Source organism: Aegilops tauschii, chromosome 7 (assembly GCF_002575655.3).
Source record: "Aegilops tauschii subsp. strangulata cultivar AL8/78 chromosome 7, Aet v6.0, whole genome shotgun sequence".
NCBI lineage: Eukaryota > Viridiplantae > Streptophyta > Magnoliopsida > Poales > Poaceae > Aegilops > Aegilops tauschii.
The window spans coordinates 444842908-444865222 of NC_053041.3; the positions used below are offsets into that span (position 1 = coordinate 444842908).

At 48.0% G+C, this 22315-nt stretch overlaps 3 protein-coding genes across 3 annotated transcripts; 1 reads left to right on the forward strand and 2 right to left on the reverse strand.

The window, feature by feature from the left end:
• Window positions 1-5894: 5894 nt before the first annotated feature.
• LOC109732675 (probable gamma-aminobutyrate transaminase 3, mitochondrial) lies at window positions 5895-13475 on the forward strand. Its single transcript, XM_045230627.2, has 19 exons — window positions 5895-6042; window positions 6410-6537; window positions 6666-6750; window positions 6838-6910; window positions 7729-7826; window positions 9102-9194; window positions 9647-9720; window positions 10086-10124; window positions 10281-10369; window positions 10446-10522; window positions 10633-10707; window positions 11653-11700; window positions 11775-11858; window positions 11979-12066; window positions 12144-12222; window positions 12309-12399; window positions 12493-12571; window positions 13042-13157; window positions 13249-13475. Exons 1-19 carry the CDS (start codon window positions 6007-6009, stop codon window positions 13321-13323), a joined length of 1527 nt encoding a protein of 508 aa, XP_045086562.1. The 5' UTR covers window positions 5895-6006; the 3' UTR covers window positions 13324-13475.
• Window positions 13476-14984: 1509 nt separating this feature from the next.
• On the reverse strand, window positions 14985-16993 carry LOC109732676 (anthocyanidin 5,3-O-glucosyltransferase). The gene has a single exon (XM_020291860.4). The coding sequence runs from the start codon at window positions 16678-16680 to the stop codon at window positions 15268-15270; it is 1413 nt and encodes a 470-aa protein (XP_020147449.1). The 5' UTR covers window positions 16681-16993; the 3' UTR covers window positions 14985-15267.
• A 2256-nt stretch (window positions 16994-19249) lies between these two features.
• On the reverse strand, window positions 19250-21649 carry LOC109732677 (UDP-glycosyltransferase 88B1). The gene has a single exon (XM_020291861.4). It carries the CDS (start codon window positions 20913-20915, stop codon window positions 19512-19514), a length of 1404 nt encoding a protein of 467 aa, XP_020147450.1. The 5' UTR covers window positions 20916-21649; the 3' UTR covers window positions 19250-19511.
• Between the last annotated feature and the right edge of the window lie 666 nt (window positions 21650-22315).

The following is a 22315-nucleotide window of genomic DNA, read 5'->3' on the forward strand; positions in this document are numbered from 1 at the left end:
TTGAGCTTTTCTGGCCGAAGCCTATCGACATAAGCATCGTAGCCCCAAACCTTAAGAAACAACAACTTAGGTTTCTTGCCAAACCATAGTTCATACGGTGTCGTCTCCACGGACTTAGATGGTGCCCTATTTAAAGTGAATGTAATTGTCTCTAATGCATAACCCCAAAATGATAGCGGTAGATCGGTAAGAGACATCATAGATCGCACCATATCCAATAAGGTTCGATTACGACGTTCAGACACACCATTACACTATGGTGTTCCAGGTGGCGTCAATTGTGAAACGATTCTACCTTGTCTTTAGTGATTGCCAAACTCATAACTCAGATACTCTCCCCTTGATCAGATCGTAGGAACTTGATCTTCTTTTATGATGATTCTCAACTTCACTCTGAAATTGCTTGAACTTTTCAAACGTTTCAGACTTATGCTTCATTAAGTAAATATACCCATATCTACTCAATTCATCGGTGAAGGTGAGAAAATAACGATATCCACTGCGTGTGTCAACACTCATCGGACCGCACACATCAGCATGTGTGATTTCCAACAAGTCACTTGCCCGTTCCATTGTTACAAAGAAAACGGGGTTTTAGTCATCTTGCCAATGAGGCATGGTTCGCATGTGTCAAGTGATTCAAAATCAAGTGACTTCAAAAGTCCATCGGCATGCGCTTTACACCAATATGACCTAAGCGGTAGTGCCACAAGAAAGTGGTACTATCATTATCAACTCTACATCTTTTGGCATCAATGTTATGAACATGTGTATCACTATGACCGAGATTCAATAAACCATTCACATTGGGTGCATGACCATATAAGGTATTATTCATGTAAACAGAATAACCATTATTCTCTGACTTAAATGAATAACTGTATTGCAATAAACATGATCTAATCATGTTCATGCTCAACGCAGACACCAATGCAAACAACATTTATCTGGGTTCAATACTAATCCCGAAGGTAGAGGTAACGTGCGATGGTGATCATATCATCCTTGGAAACACTTCCAACACACATCGTCACCTCGCCCTTAGCTAGTCTCTATTTATTCCGTAGCTTTTGTTTCGAGTTACCAATATTAGCAACTGAACCGGTATCTAATACCCATGTGCTACTAGGAGTACTAGTAAGGTACACATCAATAACACATATATCAAATATACTTTTGTTGAAGTTGCCAGCCTTCTTATCTACCAAGTATTTGAGGCAGTTCCGCTACCAGTGACCGTTCCCCTAATAGAAGCACTTCGTCTCGGGTTTGGGTTCTTGGGTTTCTTCACCGGAGCGGTAACTGGCTTGCCATTCATGAAGTTTCCCTTCTTGCCCTTGCCCTTCTTTGAAACCCGTGGTCTTGTTAACCATCAACACTTGATGCTCCTTCTTGATTTCTACCTTTACGGCCTTAAGCACAACGAACAGCTCCGGGATCATCTTCCTTTGCATGTTATAGTTCATCATGAAACTCTAGTAGCTTGGTGATAGTGACTGGAGAACTTTTGTCAATCACTCTCTGGAAGATTAACTCCCACTTGATTCAAGTGATTGAAGTACCCAGACATTCTGAGCACATGCTCACTAGCTGAGCTATTCTCCTCCGTCTTGTAGGCAAAGGTCTTGTAAGAGGTCTCACACCTCTCAACACGGGCATGAGCCTGAAATACCAATTTCAGCTCTTAGAACATCTCATATGTTCCATGGCGTTCAAAACGCTTTTGGAGCCCCGACTCTAAGCCGTAAAGCATGGCGCACTAAACTATCAGGTAGTCATCAGAATGTTTCTGCCAGATGTTCACAACATCCACAGACGACGCCAGAGGGGTTGGCACACCGAGCGGTGCATTAAGGACAGAAGCCTTCTGTGTAGCGGTGAGGACAATCCTCAGACTACGGCCCTAGTCCGCACAATTGCTTACAATATCTTTCAACTTGGTATTTCTCTAGGAACGTATTAAAACAAGGAGCTAAAGCGCGAGCTATTGATCTACAACATAATTTGCAAAAACAATTTATACTATGTTCATGATAATTAAGTTCATCTAATCAAATTATTGAATGAACTCCCACTCAGATAGACATCCCTCTAGTCATCTAAGTGATACATGATCCGAATCGACTAGGCCGTGTCCGATCATCACGTGAGACGGACTAGTCATCAACGGTGAACATCTCCATGTTGATCGTATCTACTATACGACTCATGTTCGACCTTTCGGTCTCTTGTGTTCCGAGGCCATGTCTGTACATGCTAGGCTCGTCAAGTCAAGCTAAGTGTTTCACATGTGTAAATCTGGCTTACACCCGTTGTATGCGAATGTTAGAATTTATCACACCCGATCATCACGTGGTGCTTCGAAACAACGAACCTTCGCAACGGTGCACAGTTAGGGGGAACACATTTCTTGAAATTTTAGTGAGGGATCATCTTATTTATGCTACCGTCGTTCTAAGCAAATAAGATGTAAACATGACAAACATCACATGCAAATCATAAAGTGACATGATATGGCCAATATCCTCTTGCGCCTTTGATCTCCATCTTCGAGGCGCGGCATGATCACCTTCGTCACCGGCACGACACCATGATCTCCATCATCGTGTCTTCGTGAAGTTGTCTCGCCAACTATTACTTCTACTACTATGGATAACGGTTAGCAATAAAGTAAAGTAATTACATGGCGTTTTCATTGACACGCGGGTCATACAATAAATTAAGACAACTCCTATGGCTCCTGCCGTTTGTCATCCTCATCGACATGCAAGTCGTGATTCCTATTACAAGAACATGATCAATCTCATACATCACATATATCATTCATCACATCCTTTTGGCCATATCACATCACATAGCATACCCTGCAAAAACAAGTTAGACGTCCTCTAATTGTTGTTGCATGTTTTACGTGGCTGCTCTGGGTTTCTAGCAAGAATGTTTCTTACCTACGCAAAAGCCACAACGGTGATATGCCAATTGCTATTTACCCTTCATAAGGACCCTCTTCATCGAATCCGATCCGACTAAAGTGGGAGAGACAGACACCCTCTAGCCACCTTATGCATCAAGTGCATGTCAGTCGGTGGAACCTGTCTCACGTAAGAGTACGTGTAAGGTCGGTCCGGGCCGCTTCATCCCACAATGCCGCCGAATCAAGATAAGACTAGTAACGGTAAGAAAACTGAACAAATCATCCCCCACAATTACTTTGTGTTCTGCTTGTGCATAGAATCTACGCATAGACCTAGCTCATGATGCCACTGTTGGGGAACGTAGTAATAATTCAAAATTTTCCTACGTGTCACCAAGATCAATCTAGGAGATGCTAGCAACAAAAGAGAGGGAGTGCATCTTCATACCCTTGAAGATCGCTAAGCGGAAGTGTTACAGGAACGCGGTTGATGGAGTCGTACTCGCGGCAATTCAAATCGCGGAAGATCCGTTCTAGCGCCGAACGGACGGTGCCTCCGCGTTCAACACACGTACAGCCCGGGGAAGTCTCCTCCTTCTTGATCCAGCAAGGGGAGAGGAGAAGTTGAGGGAAAGCTCCGGCAGCACGACGGCGTGGTGGTGGTGGAGCTCGTGGTTCTCCGGCAGGGCTTCGCTAAGCACTACAGAGGAGGAGGAGGAGTTGGAGGAGGAGAGGGCTACGCCAGGGGAAGGGGTGCGGCTGCCATCTCTCTCCCTCAGTATATATAGGGGAAGGGGGAGGAGGAGGCGCCCTAGGGGAGGGGCGGCGGCCACAGGGGAAACCCTAGATGGGTTTGGGCGCCCCACCCCTAGGAAACTTGCCCCCCAAGCGGGGAGGGGTGGCTGCCCTAGGGGAGGCGCCCCCACCTCTCCACGTTACGTGAGATGGGGTGGGAGGGGCGCACAGCCCCTTAGTGGGCTGATGTGCCCCCTCCCCTTGGCCCATAAGCCCCCCCAACGCTTGTCGGGGCCTCCGAAACCCCTTTCGGACACGCTGGTCGTCACCCGGTACCCCCGGAACAATTCCGGACTCCAATACCCTTCGTCCAATATATCGATCTTCACCTCCGAACCATTCTGGAGTTCCCTTTCACGTCCGGGATCTCATCCGGGACTCCGAACAACCTTCGGTAACCACATACTATTTCCCATAACAACTCTAGTGTCACCGAACCTTAAGTGTGTAGACCCTACGGGTTCGGGAACCATGCAGACATGACCGAGACGTTCTCCGGCCAATAACCAATAGCGGGATCTGGATACCCATGTTGGCTCCCACATGTTCCACGATGATCTCATCGGATGAACCACGGTGTCGGGGATTCAATCAATCCCGTATTCAATTCCCTTTGTCTATCGGTATGTTATTTGCCCGAGATTCGATCGTCGGTATCCCCATACCTCGTCAATCTCGTTACTGGCAAGTCTCTTTACTCGTTCCGTAACGCATGATCCCGTCGCTAACTCCTTAGTCACATTGAGCTCATTATGATGATGCATTACCGAGTGGGCCCAGAGATACCTCTCCGTCATACGGAGCGACAAATCCCAGTCTCGATTCGTGCCAACCCAACAGACACTTTCGGAGATACCTGTAGTACACCTTTATAGCCACCCAGTTAAGTTGTGACGTTTGATACACCCAAAGCACTCCTACGGTATCCGGGAGTTGCACAATCTCATGGTCTAAGGAAATGATACTTGACATTAGAAAAGCTCTAGCAAACGAACTACACGATCTTGTGCTATGCTTAGGATTGGGTCTTGTCCATCACATCTGATGTCCATGGTCAGGAAACCACAACCATCTATTGATCAACGAGCTAGTCAACTAGAGCTCACTAGGAACATATTGTGGTCTATGTATTCACACATGTATTACGGTTTCCGGTTAATACAATTATAGCATGAACAATAAACAATTATCATGAACAAGGAAATATAATAATAACCATTTTATTATTGCCTCTAGGGCATATTTCCAACACTTATCCTCCTTCCCACCCTCGCAGCGTGGCCTCGGTGCTCACACAATAACAATGCTTTTGAATGTTGTCAGTCCTAGGGCCTCTCTCTCTCTCTCTCTCGGCATAAGATGAGAAATTATTATTTTTCCCTGTGAAGATTTGGCGAGGCATGCATCCGAGGTTATAAATGGTTTATTTCGTCTCCAATCTTATTTTTGTTGAGGTGTTCATTTCCAATCCCGATCGGCACCAGCATGAAAGTAAGACAAATCATGCGCTACTGATTAAGGTTGCACCCTAAATAACATTTAAAAATGGTTAACAGGTAAAATAACATCATATTTAGATTCTAAATATTTTTCTTATCAAATTTCGTATATAACATGTTAAATTCGGACTTAGGGTTTAAAAGATATTGATATTTTTTTAAATCATTTGATATATACTACGGGTTGGTTAACCCAAACATCAGGGGGTTTCCTGCAAAAACAAAAATTTGACTTAAAACTGGCCCGCTAGTTGATTACCAAAAACACCCCCAAAAACACCACTGGGTTTCCAATAAAAATAAATTCTGATTAAATATGGACTGCGAGTTGATTACCAGCAACATCAGGGGCCTATTCCCTTTAGGAGTATACAGAGGTATAGATTAGATAGAAGCAAATTTCTGCTCCATGGGAAGCAAACTGGAATTCTAAATGGAAGCATTTCATAAGGAGGCAAGTACACAGAGGGGGAGTTAATTAGTCTCCATAGCAACCGAAATTTGTTTCCTACAAATCTGGAAGAATCAAAGCAGGGGTAGTGAGTGAATCCCACGTAGTAATTGATTTTAGTATTGGTAACTCCCCACTGATGGTGCATGCTGGCCACTATCCTGATCTCACGATTGTGTGGGCTTTGATCCAACGGCCATCTACCGGTCTGACGGGATGGCCCTCCGTCCCGTTCCGTTTCCACCGGGCCTATAAATTCCATTATCTCCCTGACATCCTTTTGTCACTCCCCTTGTCGCTTCCTTCCAAGGTTACAGGTGAGTGAAGGTGGACGGAAACCAGGGGAGATGATGATTGCCCGCGGCTGCCTCCTCAGATCCAAGGTGATCGCGATTCCCCTTCATTCTGTTATCGATTTGCCTATCGAGACTGTTGATGTGGGGAGAAAGAGGTACTTCCTCATGTTCTCATCATCCAGAAACGCCAGAGGTGTTCCTTATTTGTCCGAGGCGTAAGTGGCGCGGTAGATTACGATCGATTCAAGATGTTCCTTTTCGCTTGATCGATTCAAGATGTTCCTCTTTGTCCGATCGGTTCTGGAGCGACAGCGATAGAGCAGTTCCTGGGGATCTGTTTCTGTTCGTCAGTTCCCAAGCTTTTACACTAGAACGTGTGTAAAAAAATTCAACAGGGGAAAGTTAACATGTCTGATCTTTTATTTTGTTTTTCTTCTTCCCTCTCACCGCACAGGCTGAGAGCTTAGTGAAACATGTAGCCAGCGGTGGAAGCTGGCATGGGTTGCATAGTTTTTCAGAGGCATCAGCCAGGGGTTTCAGCTCTGAGCCGTCTCTTCAGGCCGACTCGACGGAAGAAATCGGGTAGGTAAAATCTCCATGAGCAGAAATGTCAGTGCGCCACACTCTGTTGCGCGCTAGGATGCTTGCAAGCTTCACATGGATTATATCTACGGTGTATATTTTCTACTGATGCTGCAACGTTTTACCAGGTTCAAGGGGCATGGCATGCTGGCTCCATTCACAGCTGGATGGCAGAGCACCGATGTGCATCCCCTGGTTATTGATAGATCTGAGGTTCTGGGGCTTAATGCTCACTTGTCCATAAATTGCAGTGATTTTAACTTGAAAGTTCTATCTTACACTCTGCAACTCATATTACAGGGTGCATATGTCTATGATATCAATGGGAAAAAGTATATAGATGCTCTTGCAGGACTCTGGTGTACAGCTCTAGGTATGTGCATTTCATGATCCATGGAGCCATATTTTACTACATACTGGAAAATTGTTGCATTATTTTACTTAGAATGCTAGTTGTATCACATATTTTTATTTCTCCATGGCCCTGTATGGGTAGTCAAACTCAAATTTTATGTTCACTTGTAATTTCAGTTCTAAGAGCTTTTACATGGATTTAAGTTGTTCCCAGATAATGTAGGGAAGTGCACTGCACACTTTTGGGTTAGCAAGAGTAAACAAAGTTTTGCGCAAAACTAAATCACTTGATACATTTTTGCTCGGGAAAAACTTACCACTGACTGATTGCACTTAATAAAAGTGCTGGCTATTCCTAATTCAAATGAGTGTCAAGATGAGCAAGAAATTGTCTACTTTCATGTTCTGTTAACATTTTGATTTTATATCTAGATGCTATCACTACACTCTTTTCCCATTTTTTTAATATGCTTGGAAGAATAAAAAACACATTAAAATAACATAAATAGTTCTTGTTGGTTGAGCACCCTTTCCAAGGAAACATATTAAAATTGTCCGCAGCAAGTTTCTTTTTCTCTGTAAAAAGTAAGGGTATCAATTGATGCACACATCCATCAGCGAGGAGGTAGTTCATTTTGCATCGATTGGAAAGGAAGGGTTGTCTAATTTAAAACCCCACCTACGAGAGGGTTTCTTAGAGTTATCATATATGAGCAAATATACTTTGGTGTATTACAGCTCGTAGCCACTGTGGTTAACATAATTTTTTTTTCCAGTTGCTACATTTTGCAGATTGTCTTTAGACAATTTTCCCTTAGCTGTTCACATTATTTTCAGGTGGCAGCGAACCTCGACTAGTCAAAGCTGCAACAGAGCAATTAAACAAATTACCCTTCTATCATTCCTTCTGGAACCGTACTACCAAACCCTCATTGGTACATACTTTGATTTCTCAGTGTTCTCCTTAAGACAGTTGCTAATGATATACATTTTCTGTTGTTGAGGACATCCTGTCCATTTCTATCTTCACCTTCTTCCACTAGAAAATAAAGAATGTTTATAAAAAGACCGTTTGAATGAAGTTCATGATGGGGACCCTCTTTCCTCTCGCGACCGCGTCGCCCCCACGGGCGACCGGCCGCGCCCCCGGCGCCTCCTCCCCGAGCCCCCTCCCTCCCACCTCGCCGCCATCAGGCCTGGCCCGGGGGGCGCTGGCGGCGGCGGCCGCTGGCCATTCCTCTCTCGGGTCGCGCTGACACGGGGCGGTGCGGCGCCTCGGGGTGCTTCTAGGCGGCGGCGGTCCGGCGCGGCGGCGGGGCTCTCCGGCGTGGTGGCGGGTGATCTACTGGGCAGCGGGGTGACACGGCGACGCGATCTGGCGGCGCCCGCCCGGCCCAGATCTGGGCCCCATCTGGGTCTGGACGGGCCAGCTGCGGAGAGGGTCGTCGGCGTGGCTTCCGGGAGGCAGGGGAGAGGCGGTGGGCGGGTGGATGCTGGCGGCGTTGGTGCTGCCCTGCTACAGCGTGGCCGGCGGGGCTTTGCGGGCCCGATTTGGGCCTGTCCGGGCCAGGGGTGGCCTGGTATGCCCTGCTGCTGTGTCCGGACGGCGCCGGAGGCACGGGCCTCCCGCACGACGGCGGTGGAGGTAGTTCCCTCCCGCGCGGCTCCGGTGCTGCTGCTCCCGTCGCTTGGTGCGTCTCTCTCCAGCCTCTTGGCCTCGTGCTGGTGATCTCAGTGAGGCGGCGTGGGTGGCATCAAGACAGCGGTGACGCATGTTGGTGGGCGGCGAGGTGGCTGGTTGGCTCTGGCCCGGTTGGGCAGTGGGGTTTTGAGTGCTGGAGAAATCCTTTGCCAGCTATTCCGGCTCCGATGCGGTGACACCTGCGGCCGGGGGAAACCCCAGGACACGTCCGGGCAGCAGCGTCATCGGCGTCGCATCCCTTCTTGGAGGTGCCGCTTGGTACGCAGCAGATCGAAGCGTTGGTCTGTGGTGGGTCGATTCCGGAGGGCGCAGCGGTGGCGGGTCATCCGTGCTTTGTCGAGCTGCCGTTGTTGGCATTTCTTCTTCTTTCTTCTTTCTCTTTTCTTTTGGGCTTGTTGTGCTTCTCACCCGAGCATTGCTTTGTGATCGGTGTTGGTTGCTTTGTAATACAAAGGGGGGGAACCCTTTTTCAGTAAGTTCATGATGGATGCTGTGTTGCTAACTTCAGGATCTTGCAAATGACGTTCTCAACATGTTTACTGCAAGGGAAATGGGAAAGGTATTCTTCGCAAATAGTGGTTCAGAAGCAAATGACTCTCAGGTACAGGTTAAACAAACTGTCAGCTGTTCGAGTTTATGAAGTCATATCTTAAGCACCTTTTTCTTATCTGCCCACTGTGTTCAATCATGAATAGCCGAAACAATACACTGTCACCTCCTGTTGAAAATATACATCTTGCCACAGAAGAAATGACTATGCTTTTGATCTTCTTGCACAGAAACATTAACACTATCATGGTTGTGAATTTTATATTGTGTTCCTACAGTTAGTCCACCTGCCTGAGTAGCGTCTGGAGCAGTCATAAACTAGTTTAGTACTTAAATGCAACATGGCCTATTATTGCTAAATCTTGCTCTGTCCATGATCGCTATTTAGATCCATGATCACTATTTAGATCCATGATCGCTATTTAGATCTTGCTCTGTTGATGCCTTTCCATGATCGCTAGTTAGATCCATTCCTCCACTCCTAGTAATGCTGGTTTTTTACAGGTGAAACTAGTGTGGTATTATAACAATGCAATGGGGAGACCAGATAAGAAGAAATTTATTGCACGCTCAAAATCGTAAAGTTCCTTTTCAGTTTCTTTACTACTCTATTCTACCTAATAGCAGTACATATCTTGTTGCTTCATTTCTTCACAAATCTTTACCTAGCACTCCAAATCCAGTTTGCCTTGCATATTAGTTGTTCAGTGGCGTATCAACACCATATTGAATTGCAGTCCAAGTATTTTTCATGACAATCATGACATCAACATTTGTTTTGTAATAATTTTGCATCACAAGTAATAAGAAATTGAATAGTCCAAGAATTGCATTGTAACAAGTCTTCACCAGGACATATGCATCCTCTAAGCATTACCATTATGGTATTTATTCTGATTTTGTAATATGATTTTAACAAGATATTGACTCTATGTTCATACAGATATCATGGTTCAACATTAATATCAGCTAGTTTATCCGGGTGAGCAAAGGATCTTTCATAACAATAGTATTTCTTTCTTTCAATCCTTCAGTTGTGCAATATAATTTATGAGGATGTTCTATTTTCCTCAGTTGACGCACTCCTTATGTGTCTGGTATATTTGTAATCACTTGCTAATTTCTTCTTTATCCGTAGTCTTCCTGCTCTTCATCAAAAGTTTGATCTACCGGCACCTTTTGTTCTGCACACGGACTGTCCACACTACTGGCGCTTCCATCTTCCTGGTACCAATAAGCCAGTTTGTTTTGTACAGTTGTCTCAGGATATTATGTTTAATGAAATGAATTTGTTGTGATATAGATGAAACAGAAGAAGAATTTTCTACTAGACTTGCAAACAACTTGGAGAATCTTATCCTAAAAGAAGGACCAGAAACAGTAAAGTTTATGTTTTTATTTTCTTGTCATAATGGATCCTATGCTATAATGTTTGGTCAAAGGTTCCTGAAGTATCCACCCCCCCCCCCCCCCCCTCTGTATCTTTCCAGATTGCTGCTTTCATTGCTGAACCTGTGATGGGTGCCGGTGGTGTCATCCTTCCTCCAAAGACTTATTTTGAGAAGGTAACCTTAAATTACATATAACTCTGAAGTACTTAATTCTAGCTTTTAAATAAAGATTGTAAATTAATATTGCATTCCTGTAATTAGAGATAACATGCCCCCTTCTATTGGATCACATGCCACGAGCCCACGACCCCCCCCCCCCCCCCCCCCCCCAGTTGGCAGCGTTTCCAGTTTGGTGGTTTGTGCTGGTGATAGACACCCTCAACAGGTTGTTGGACAAGTCTAGGAGCTTGGGTGCTCCGCTGCCTAGCGCCTCGGGACTTTGACAGCGATTATCTCACTGTACGCTGGTTTAAGGTGTGCATGCCACTTCACTTAGGAGGCTTGGGTATACCGGGCCTCGGTAGGGCAGCGACTAGCCTTAGGCGATCATCTTCGACAAGGCTCGGCTCAGTTTAGTTGGCCTCCTATCAAATCAAAAGCTAGGCAATGGGCGTGAGAGGGTGTGCCGTCATCTCGTAGTTCGTTCAGAGGGTGCGTTTGGAGCGAACGCTTTAGGATTCGTGGGTGGGATCTGACGTGCACAAGGGCGTTTGCTCGGAATTCTTGAAAATCTGACGTCAGTTTTAACATTTAGGAAAAAGAAAACTGTCAGGATAACTTGAAGCATTCTCTGTTTTTCTTCGCTCCCCCTCACAACTGTGTCCTAGGCGGTGCATCTAAGTGCACACCTTTGCTATTATAATAAGATGTTATATCTCTCCAAAATTTCCTCTATTTAGTACCAATTTTGAAAAGCTAGTTCCAATTGCTTTACGTACGCAGCAGTGTGCTGCTGCTCCTTTTGAATTTTCAAGATCCCATAGCATTTCTTCCAAAAGAGTTGCTGAGTGCAGCTGACTGCGCTTACGCTATTTGTATAATTTAGGTAGTTCCACATCAAAAAGTTAATTGCTCTTGCGCCATGTAATGTTAACCATGTGCTATTTTCCCTCCTATCAGATTCAAGCAGTCCTCAAGAAGTACGACGTCTTGTTAATAGCAGATGAGGTAACTTAAGTTTATGAGGTAAAAAGAGAGTAAAATAATTTCTTGGTGCAAAATTTATGTAATTAGCCCTTCAGGTCATTACTGCATTTGGGAGATTGGGAACCATGTTTGGATGTGATATGTATAATATTCAACCAGATCTCGTCTCCATAGCAAAGGTGAGTTGCTGAGTCCAGTCAGTACCAGTAAAATACCTAATTGTTGGATGGTAACTTCCTGTCTTCAGAGAGACTGATTAATATTTTCTTTCGTACTATTCTTGTTTTTTAATCTGCCAGGCTCTTTCTTCGGCCTACATGCCAATTGCAGCTATTCTTGTTAGCCCAGAAATAGCAGATGTAGTTCATTCGCAGAGCAGTAAACTTGGTAAAGCTAATTCCATTGCAGGAACTCATCTTTTCTCTTGCTACTGTATTTACAAGCACTTCTATTGTTTGTTACAGGTTCTTTTGCTCATGGCTTTACATACTCCGGGCATCCAGTTGCCTGTGCTGTTGCCATAGAAGCTCTGAAGATCTACAAGTAAACCACTCTTCCCATAATAATACTCAACAATCCATTTATGTTGATATATGTGTCTGATGAATCGTTTCCATAATTCCTATTAGGGAAAGGAATATTACCGAACATGTCAACACAATTGCCCCAAGGTTCCAAGAAGGAATCAAGGCCTTCTCAGGCAGTCCGATCGTCGGAGAGGTAGTTATTATGTAGTTTAAGTTTCTTTCTTTTATGACTATTTACTTGTTCCTTTGTTGTTTAAACACATAATGTCTGCACTCCTCTACACAGATACGTGGCCTGGGATTGATACTTGGAACTGAATTTGTCGACAACAAGTCACCAAATGATCCATTCCCTGCAGAATGGGGTTTGTACTTTATACCTTTTGTTCTTTATATTTTTTAGCAGGATTTACTAGCATGGAAATTCCTAGTCGCTAGCAATTTTTCCTCTGCAGTCCATGCTAGGGATATTTGGTTATTTACCACCGGTGTAATGTAACTGTTGAGTTTTTAGGCCAGTTAGGAACTATAAAGCTAGAAGTTGGAATGTCAAACTACCTAGTTTTTTTTTTGCTGAGCCAAGATAATTAAATGAATTAACCATCCGTGGGACATCACTAAACTAGTAACAGTACTTTTTTAGATGAACTACTAGTAATAGTACTTATCAGCAGCCAACACGAAAAAAGGGGGATACCAATCAGTTGAGGTTAGGACTTGAATAACTTATCTTCCGAGTTAAGAGTAACTTGCACAAAAATAAACCATCTCAAGAGTAAAAGAAGCCTTAAAAATGACATGGACAACTGAGTTTCTTATGGTTTGATGATTTCAGGGGTTGGTTCAATATTTGGTGCCGAGTGTGAGAAGCGTGGGATGCTTATCAGGGTTGCTGGGGATAACATCATGCTATCACCTCCACTAATAATGACTCCCGATGAAGTTGAAGAAGTAAGATCATACTCTTTGCAATATGCAATCTTTCTCTTTGGTATCAAACACAAACTGACTGAAAATTGTTCAAACCATGGCTCTGCTTTAGATTGTGAGCAAATATGGTGGCGCCCTAAAGGCCACAGAGGAAAGAATTGAGGAGCTCAAATCAGCCAAGAAGTGAACAATTCCAATTTGTTGAAAGCCTCTAGCAATGATTGGTGATGATGGTGACGACAATGTACAGTTACTTGAACAATTAGGTGCCAATAATAGCACATTGAAAGCCTGAAAGTTGATCTTGATGTGGAAATGTCAGTTCTTATTGGACGCGGAGGAATTGATCCCGAGCTCATATGCTCCCGCATGAACAGTAAAATCGAAAAAATTCAAAAAATTCCAATTTTTTTTTGTGAGAAACATTGACAAAAGTTCTAAGTGCCTGCAAAAATTCGTCGTGAAATCACATTCCTAGAAGGCATGGCAGAAAAAACAAAAACAGTACTCTGAAAAACCTGCTTTCAAAAGCATTTTGAAGCACTGAATTTGTTTTTTTTGCCACGCCTTACATGAATGTGATTTCATGATGAATTTTTGCAGGCACTTAGAACTTTTGTCAATGTTTCTCTCAAAAAAAAATTGGAACTTTTTTGAATTTTTTTTGATATTTTTTCGATTTTACTGTTCATGCGGGAGCATATGAGCTCGGGATCAAAAGATGACTTTCGGTTCTTATTTACCATCTCCAGTCACAGAATAGGCACGTTTGTGACCGGAGGGAAGGGCTGCAGTGTTTTTCCAACTATTATGGCAACTCTTTGGTGTCTTTCTTCAGCGTCTTGATTAAAGTCGCTAATTTGATGGTAAGTGATTTGATAAAAAAACTTGCTAGTGTTGCACTGCCTGAATTAAATTAGTCTGCTAAGCTAAATATAGTCAAGTCCTACAAAAGTCCAATGTACGCTTGTGCCACATGTTGACAGTCGGAAGTTCCATGTGTGAATTCAATACATCATATTACAATATTCTATGTTTAAACCTAATGGTTAGGTAGGTCATATCGTCTGTTTAAAAACAATACTATTTTCTTAGGGCTTTCCGAAATGAAATACTGAAAAACATGGGAATAAAAACACACGGGAACTACTCAATAAGAAGCTTTCAAAACATCACTTCTCATATTTGGTCTGTGGGCTACCGTATGAAGCTAGCCATGTTGAATCCTACATAATCCAGGGGCATTTTTTCTTTGGCTCTTCTCTTTTTTTTTTCAGTTTTCTTGCGGTTTCAGTTTTTTCTTTATTTTTCAATAAATTCAAATAAAATACGGACCAAAATCAAAAAATGTGAAAAAATTACTATGAAAGACTCTTCTAGGTGCTTGTATATTTTTGCCCTGAGATGAGATCCGAGGAGCTCGCTACCAAAAAAACGAAGCTCAAATTTTGTTGCAGCTTTGGACTTTTTTTTTAGCTCCGTTTTTTTACCAAGCTCGTCGGATATCATTTCAGCACCTAGAAGAACCTCTCATCTTTAGTCTGTAAAAATTTCAGACTTTTTAAATATATTTGTTTTTAAAATTTACTGTTCACTGGGTTTAGATCCTCTCCTAAATATCTTCACTTTTATCAATGCATCGAGATTTTTTTAAGCTTTCTCTCTCTCTCTCTCTCTCTCTCTCTCTCTCTCTCTCTCTCTCTCTCTCTCTCTCTCTTGTTTGCTTTTCTGATCACAAGACTTCTCCAAGTACTGGTCAGATAATCGGCCACGGAGGTACCATACGTCGCTTGCACCACAATAATTTTAGCGTTGTTCCTATCTGTATATTAAAGACATGGAAATAGACAGGCAAACAAGAGGGATCGAATTATGACCTCACACAAAGAAACGATTGGTGTCATCATTTGCACCACACAACGCCAAAAACCCATTCTTGGCAACAAAAGGATAGTAGGAAAAACAGAGTGTGGTCATCTCCAAGACAATGAGACGATCCTACGGCATGCCAAGTCCCTCAAAATGTTATAGATCAAATACAACACGCTCTCTACTCATGTTAGTTCATAAATGGCGCGCACCACTGCAATGCGCAGTTCACAGATCCTTACCCAGTGCCGCCGACCTTCACTTACTCCATCTGCTTCACGAACTCGACGAACGCGACACAAGACGAGCCACCTTCCTTCCACGCCGCCGCGGCGCTCTCCTTCACCGCCATGGCCCGTTCCACGACCGCTCGCCGGCCTTCCGACTCCATGTCCATGATCTGCCTAACCGTGGCATCCACATTGTCGGCCGTGACAAGCACCCCGGGTTTATTATACCCTCTCACCGCCACGCCAACCTTCATCTCCTCGACAATGTACACCTTGTTCATCCACTGCTCGGCTTCCAGCGGCCAGCACACCATCGGCACGCCGGTGGCCGCCGCCTCCAGCGTCGAGTTCCATCCACAGTGTGTTATGAAGGTACCAGTGGACGCGTGACGCAACACGTCCATCTGTGGAACCCAGGACGCGGTCACCACGAGGCCCCTGCCCGCCGTCCGGGCCAAGAACCCATCGGGGAGGAGAGACAGCGTCGCATCCGGCTCGCCGGCGGCTGCGGCGAAGGCAGGAGGCGCGCGCAGCACCCACAAGAACCTGTGCCCGGACATCTCGAGCCCTTTGGCCATCTCCCTGATCTGCTCCAGCGAGACCGTGCACCGGCTGCCGAAGGAGATGTAGACGACGCTGCCCTCGGGCTGCGCGTCCAGCCACCGGAGGCACGGGTGCCTCTCCTCCTCCTTCTCTGCGCCGCCTTCCGCGATCAACGGGCCTACGCAGTAGACCCGCGGGGCGGCAGGGCCGCGGAGGCAGCGCCCGTCTCTAATCGCCGCCACCGCCGAGCCCTCCAGCGCCTCGAAGGTGTTCACCAGAATGCCGCGTGCTGCCGCCATCCGACCGAACACGTCCAGCACGGCCGCGTACAGGTCCGTACCGCTGTCGAGCACCGCGTCGACCAAGTGAGACGCCGGCATCGTGGGCACGCCGGGGAACGACACGGGCGCGTCGCCGAGATCTTTCAAGTTTCCGCCGCTCCCGGAGCAAAATGAAGGCAGTTCGAGGAAGACGGTAAGGTTGGCGGCTCCTGTGCAGTAGAAGAGGTGCCCCGGGACGCCGACCTCCGCGGCGACGTCGAGGAGGTAAGCGGCGAACATGTCGGCGACGAGCGCGTGGACTGCGGGGAGGCTGCGGAGCAAGTCTCGCAGGCCGGGTGCCTGGGAGCGGAAGGCGGCCTGCATGCGGATGAACGGGTGCGCGGTGTCGAGGGAGTGGTGGTGGGCCGGAGGGGGAGGGAGGGAATGGACGGAGAGGGAGGGGAGCCGGGAGGCGTACCGGCCGATGGTGGAACGGAAAACCGGGGAGGTAAGGGTTGGGTCCGGGACGGCGACGGTGACGGCGAGGCCACGACGGAGGCAGACCGCGGCGAACTCCATCATGGGCGTGAGGTGGCTTATGCTCTGGCCGGGGATGAGGACCACCCTCCTCGCCGTCGCCATTGAAGGGTTCTTCTTCTGGTTTTGTTTTGCTTTGGTTTGTGGCCTGTGAATTTTGTGTTTGGACAGTGGACCAGCCGAAAGTGTGAAACCTTGTGCGTCTTATCAGGCCCTTTGCCCGCGCTAGGCGCCTGCCGTCCGGCCCAAATTTCGGCCTGTCGGCTGCCTAGCGTTAGATCGAGCGCGGATGAAAGGGCATGATTAGCGCGCAGATTAGGGCGTCATCTTCCTCCCTCCCCGCCGCCGACCACATTGCTTTGCTGCCAGCCAGAAGCGGCTCAACCGCCGACTGCAACTCGGTCATTTGTGCAGCTTCACCCCCCTCCCTCCTCCGACGTGGGTCGTTGTAGCTCCACCGATTGACGGTTGCAACACCTCGTCCCCTAGCGTTGGCAGCCGTCGTCGTCGGCCCCTTCCAGCATTGTGCAAGAAAGGGGTTGTAGTTTTTTTTGCTTTAGCGGTTGCAGCAAATAAAAGAAGGAAGAAAACACACTACATGCCCCCGCGGTCACCGTTGACGAAGAAAGCCGGTTCCAACAAACCATGACAATGGTTCCAGCGGTTGCACCATCTTGTTCGATCTTGCGACGGCGCTTCTAGCAAACACGGTCTTCGATTCCAGTAAAACCGCAACGCCAACAAATCATGAAACCAGTTTCAACATTGTCGCGGCATCCCACCACGCTCCGCCATCACACCACTATAGACTCGTCGTAGCTCCTTGGAATCCTAGTTCCAGCAATTCGCGTAGTCAGTTGCAACATTAATCAGGCCCATCGTCCGTCGTTCAGCTCCACCGAATCGCCGCTCATCGTGCCACCACAACACGACCATGCACCATTGCAGCTCCCCTGCGAAGTCAATGCGGCTCAGCCAGATGTGGTTTGCAGCTCCCTCACCAACACATCAACGACTCATACTCCGGCTGCATGTGGTAGCAGCTCGCCGCCGTGTTCAACGGCGGCCACAAAAAATGAATGCCGGCGGGTTGCATTGGAGATGTGAAAGGAGGGAAGACGAAGTCGAGGAAGAAGATAGCGAAGGGATAAGGTGGGTTCGCGTGCGCTTCTGGACACAGGATACCCCCCGATCGAATGATCCGCGCGCGACCGGCCCAAGACTCGGTCGGTCGGCCGAGTAAAAATGTTTCACCAGTTCCTTTTGACTTTTAGAGCATTTACAGTCGGAACTAGCCCTAAACCCTAAACGTTCAGCCCCTAATCATCCACCGATAGTGACCGGTCACCTAATACATGTCCGCTTCCACAACCGGGTATATCATTAGCAAATCCTTGAATCCATACAATCAAATGCATTGTAAACTTGCCTCTGCATAAATGCATATCGATCACACACATAACATCCAACTACTTCATCATGCATGCCATCAGACTAACAAAAATTGGCATGCTCTACTACATCATACATTTCACCGGACTATCAAAAATTAGCATGTTCTACATACTAAAGCTATGAAGAAAGATCATCCATGGCTGCCTTTACCCTTGTCGTCTTTGTCGCGAAAGTAGCGTCGAAGATGCAAAATGGATCCAGCCCGGATCTGCTCACTACCGGAGCTTTCTTACGCGTCATTGTCCTCCTTCTCCTCTTAGGGGGGGGGGGGGGGGCATTTTGGCATTGGCACGGACCGCCCGGTTTTGCTCCTGGGCGAGGGCGTGTGTCGTCCTCCTTTGCCCTTCTTGAGGATGCGGGCACGTTTGGCTTTCTCATCCAAGGCAGCGTGCGACCGCGCCTCCTCCGCCTCGACCTCGAGGGCTGCCACAGCCTCCCGCGCCCTCTACCTCTCACGACAGACACACTACACCATAACAACGGATGGCCCGTGATGCATGTCGGCGTCGACCTTCGACTCAGAGCCCGAGGCTGTGGGGACGAGGCACCACCGAAGGGATTACGCCGCCACCCCGTAGTTGGGGCACCAGAAGGTGGTGATCGCGTCCGGTGAGGCCGCCATTGCGCGCCTCGAGCCACCAACCCCGATGGATCCGAGCGCAATTTGTGCCGGCGCAATGGATTCCCGTCGGATCAAGTCCGACCGCGGTCAGGCGCACACCTCCCTAGGAGCAGCGGAGAGCCATGCGGACGACCATCTCCTTATCATTCCTCGGACGAGGTCCTGGTCGAATCCACCGTCCGTCATGTCGAAGAAGGTTGGAAATCACTAGAACGGAACTTGGGACAGAGTGAAGTGGCTAGGGTTTCGTCCAGGATGCGCATACGAGCGATTATATGTGGGGTCGGGTGGGCCAGCATGAGTAGGACCCGATGAGGAGGACACGCCTGAGCCTCCCCATATCGGCCCCAAATATGGGCTAGATATGAGGAGTGCCAGTCAGCCCGAAGGTGTAGGGCCGGTATGAGGGGTGCGACTGAGTCGAGATTTTGTCATCGGTTACTGACCGCCCGAACAGATATGGAGCGTTGAGGAGTCCGGCCGTAGAAAACAAAAGAGAAAACATTTTGATTATTAGGATTTTTTTTTTGTCACCTGAAGCATATGCTCTCAGGTGCTGTTTTGAATCGAATTATATAATAAAAGAGAAAACAAAAATAACACTCATTTCCCACATATATAGAATCAAAGCAAAATAAACATATTCGCAAAAAAAGCAAAATAAACATTATAGACCAACAGATTGGACTATACTCATATAATTCAAGCTTAATTACAACCCAATGGTGCGCAATGCTGCAACGTGCAACTTACATATCCTTACCCACACCTAAGCATCTGCTGCTGATGTCCCTTTGCTTCATAAACTAATGATCACTCCATTTGCTTCATGGATAGTTGCTGCTAATGATTACAATGGTTACTCCGTTTGCATCATAAACTCGGTGAACGCGGTACAGGAGGAGCCATCTTCCTTCCATACTGCTTGAGCGCTCTTCTTTACCGCCATGATCCGTTCCTCGAGTGCTCGCCGTCTCTCCGGCTCCATGTCCATGATCTGCCTAACCGCCGCGTCAACATCGTCGGCCCTGACAAGGCCCCCGCGCTTATACCCTCTCACCTCCACGCCAACCTTCATATCTTGGACAATGTACACCTTGTTCATCCACTGCTCGGCTACCAACGGCCAGCACACCATTGGCACACCGGCGACCACCGCCTCCAGCGTCGAGTTCCATCCACAGTGGGTTACGAACGCACCAGTGGATGAGTGACGCAGCACCTCCACCTGAGGCACCCAGGACGCAGTCACCACGAAGCCCCTGTCCGCGGTCCGGGCCAAGAACCCCTCCGGGAGAAGAGACAGCGCCGCGTCCGGTCCGCCGCCGGCTGCGGCGAAGGCAGGAGGCGCGCGCAGCACCCACAAGAACCTGTGCCCGGACTTCTCCAGCCCCTTGGCCATCTCACCGATCTGCTGGAGCGACACCGTGCATCGGCTGCCGAAGCAGAGGAACACGACGCTACGCTCGGGCTGCACGTCCAGCCACGGGAGGCATGGGTGTCTTTCCTCCTCCTCTTCCCCCTCCGCGATCAACGGCCCGACGCAGTAAACTGGCGGCGTGGCGCGGCCGCGCAGGCAGCGCCCGTCTCTAAGCGCCGACACCGCTGAGCCCTCCAGCGCGTCGAAGGTATTCACCAGAATGCCGCGCGCACCCGCGATCCGACCGAATACGTCCAGCACAGTCGCGTAGAGGTCCGTCCCTCTGTCGAGCACCGCGTCGACCAAGTGAGACGCCGGCATCGGGGACATGCCGGGGAACGACACGGGCGTGTCGCCGAGATCTTTCAAGTTTCCGGCGCGCCCGGAGCAAAACAAAGGCAATTGGAGGAAGACGGAGAGGCTGGCGGCGCCTGTGGAGAAGAACAGGTGCCCCGGGATGCCCAGCTCCGTGGCTACGTCGAGGTCACAGACGGCGAGCATGTCGGCCACGAGCGCGTGGACGTCGGGGAGGCTATGGAGGAAGTCCCGCAGGACAGGTGCCTGGGAGCGGGAGGCGGCCTGCATGCGGATGAACGGGTGGGCGGCAGCGGAGGCGGCGTCGAGGGCGGGAGGGGGAGGGAGGGAGTGGACGGAGAGGGTGGGGAGCCGGGAGGCGTACCGGCCGATGGTGGAGCGGAAGGCCGGGGCGGTGAGGGACGGGTCCGGGACGGCGACGGTCACCGCGAGGCCGCGACGGAGGCACATCGCGGCGAACTCCAGCATGGAGATGAGGTGGCTTAGGCTCTGGCCGGCGACGACGACCACCCTTCTTGGCGTTGACATTGGAGTGTTCTGATTCAGCTTTGCTTGGTGGTCTGGTCTGTGATTTGCACACTGTAGGAGAGAAACGAGTGGGCCATGTTACTTATTTTTTTTCTACTTGTAATTTTTTTCATGGTTATACGTGTCTCATTTATATTTTCTCTCCTCTAAAATAAATGTCACCAACCAAGAAAGAAAATTACAATCAAGACCGGAGAATTTCTTGAGCTTGACACCATTGTCAGTCATCTACCTCCGACGCCACTACAACAGCCACCAAAGAAAACAAATGATGAATCACCTTCTTAGCCGAGCTCGACATGGCTCCATCTTTGATGCAGCTTTGCGGACCTTCAAGGTGGCTCACCAAAGGCGGAGTCATTGCCATTGAATGAATCAGATGGGGGCAACACCTCAGACACATCGTCGAGCTCCAAATCTGGCACCTCTGCAAGACTAAGACGTCGGAGGAGGAAACCATACCTACCAGCCATGAACCACAACCCCAACACACGATCCACCATCCTCTAGATGCCAACAATGCAAACAACAATTTACATCCGCTCTTGGACTACCTCCCAAGCTTCACGTCGGCGCTGGAGCAAACATCGTCGCATCGGCGTAGCCTGAGGGCACAAGTCCACCACGAGGATGCTGTCATCGCCATGCTATCCTAGCTTGAACAGACTGGTTTACAAATCCATCCACAACCATAGGACCGATCGCCTCAGTGGGGAAGGATCTGAAGCTTCTTTATTCATCGCCACCATCGCACGCTATCCTAACTTGAACAGACTGGTTTACAAATCCATCCACAACCATAGGACCGATCGCCTCAGTGGGGGAGGATCTGAAGCTTGTTTATTCATCGCCACCATCGTCGCCTCCCAAGCAAGACGATGAACGACCCAAAAAAACCTAAGCTACTAGGGCATAACCTAAGTAGATCAAGCAACCCACTCACCACCGACAACCGTGTTCGTCGGCGGAGGGGAGCCGTCTGAGGAGGAAGGCGGTGGAAGAAGTCTCCTGGCGACGTGGCTAGGTTTCTAGTCGCCTGTGCTCGAGAAAAAAATGACTCGCCTCACGTCCAGCGCGTCTCAGCGGCGCCGCTAGGTTTATAGTCGCCTGTATTCGAGAGAAAAATGACTCGCCTCGCGTCATGTGCATCTCACAACGACGTACATCTCGTGTCTTTTTTTAGCCGCTTTCTCTATTGCGGTTCAACACTAGAGCATGACCTGGGATTGACCCCCTGAACCTCGGCCGCTGCCTAGCAATGTGGTCATTGTCGATCAAAGCTGCAACCATAAGCTCCTCATCATCTGATGAGGAATCGTCAGATGAACAGTTGAAATTGTTGAAAAAAATACTCATCCCCACTATCCATTGTACCTTGCGGGCAAAGCATCGAACACCTT

Bases quoted from the DNA above. Each gene is read 5' to 3' on its own strand.
- LOC109732675 (XM_045230627.2), top strand. From the start codon at position 6,007: ATGATGATTGCCCGCGGCTGCCTCCTCAGATCCAAG. The intron at 6,043-6,409 runs GTGATCGCGATT...CTCACCGCACAG, and splicing joins GCTGCCTCCTCAGATCCAAG to GCTGAGAGCTTAGTGAAACA. The intron at 12,067-12,143 runs GTAAAGCTAATT...TGTTTGTTACAG, and splicing joins TTCGCAGAGCAGTAAACTTG to GTTCTTTTGCTCATGGCTTT.
- LOC109732676 (XM_020291860.4), bottom strand. From the start codon at position 16,680: ATGGCGACGGCGAGGAGGGTGGTCCTCATCCCCGGCCAGAGCATAAGC.
- LOC109732677 (XM_020291861.4), bottom strand. From the start codon at position 20,915: ATGTCAACGCCAAGAAGGGTGGTCGTCGTCGCCGGCCAGAGCCTAAGC.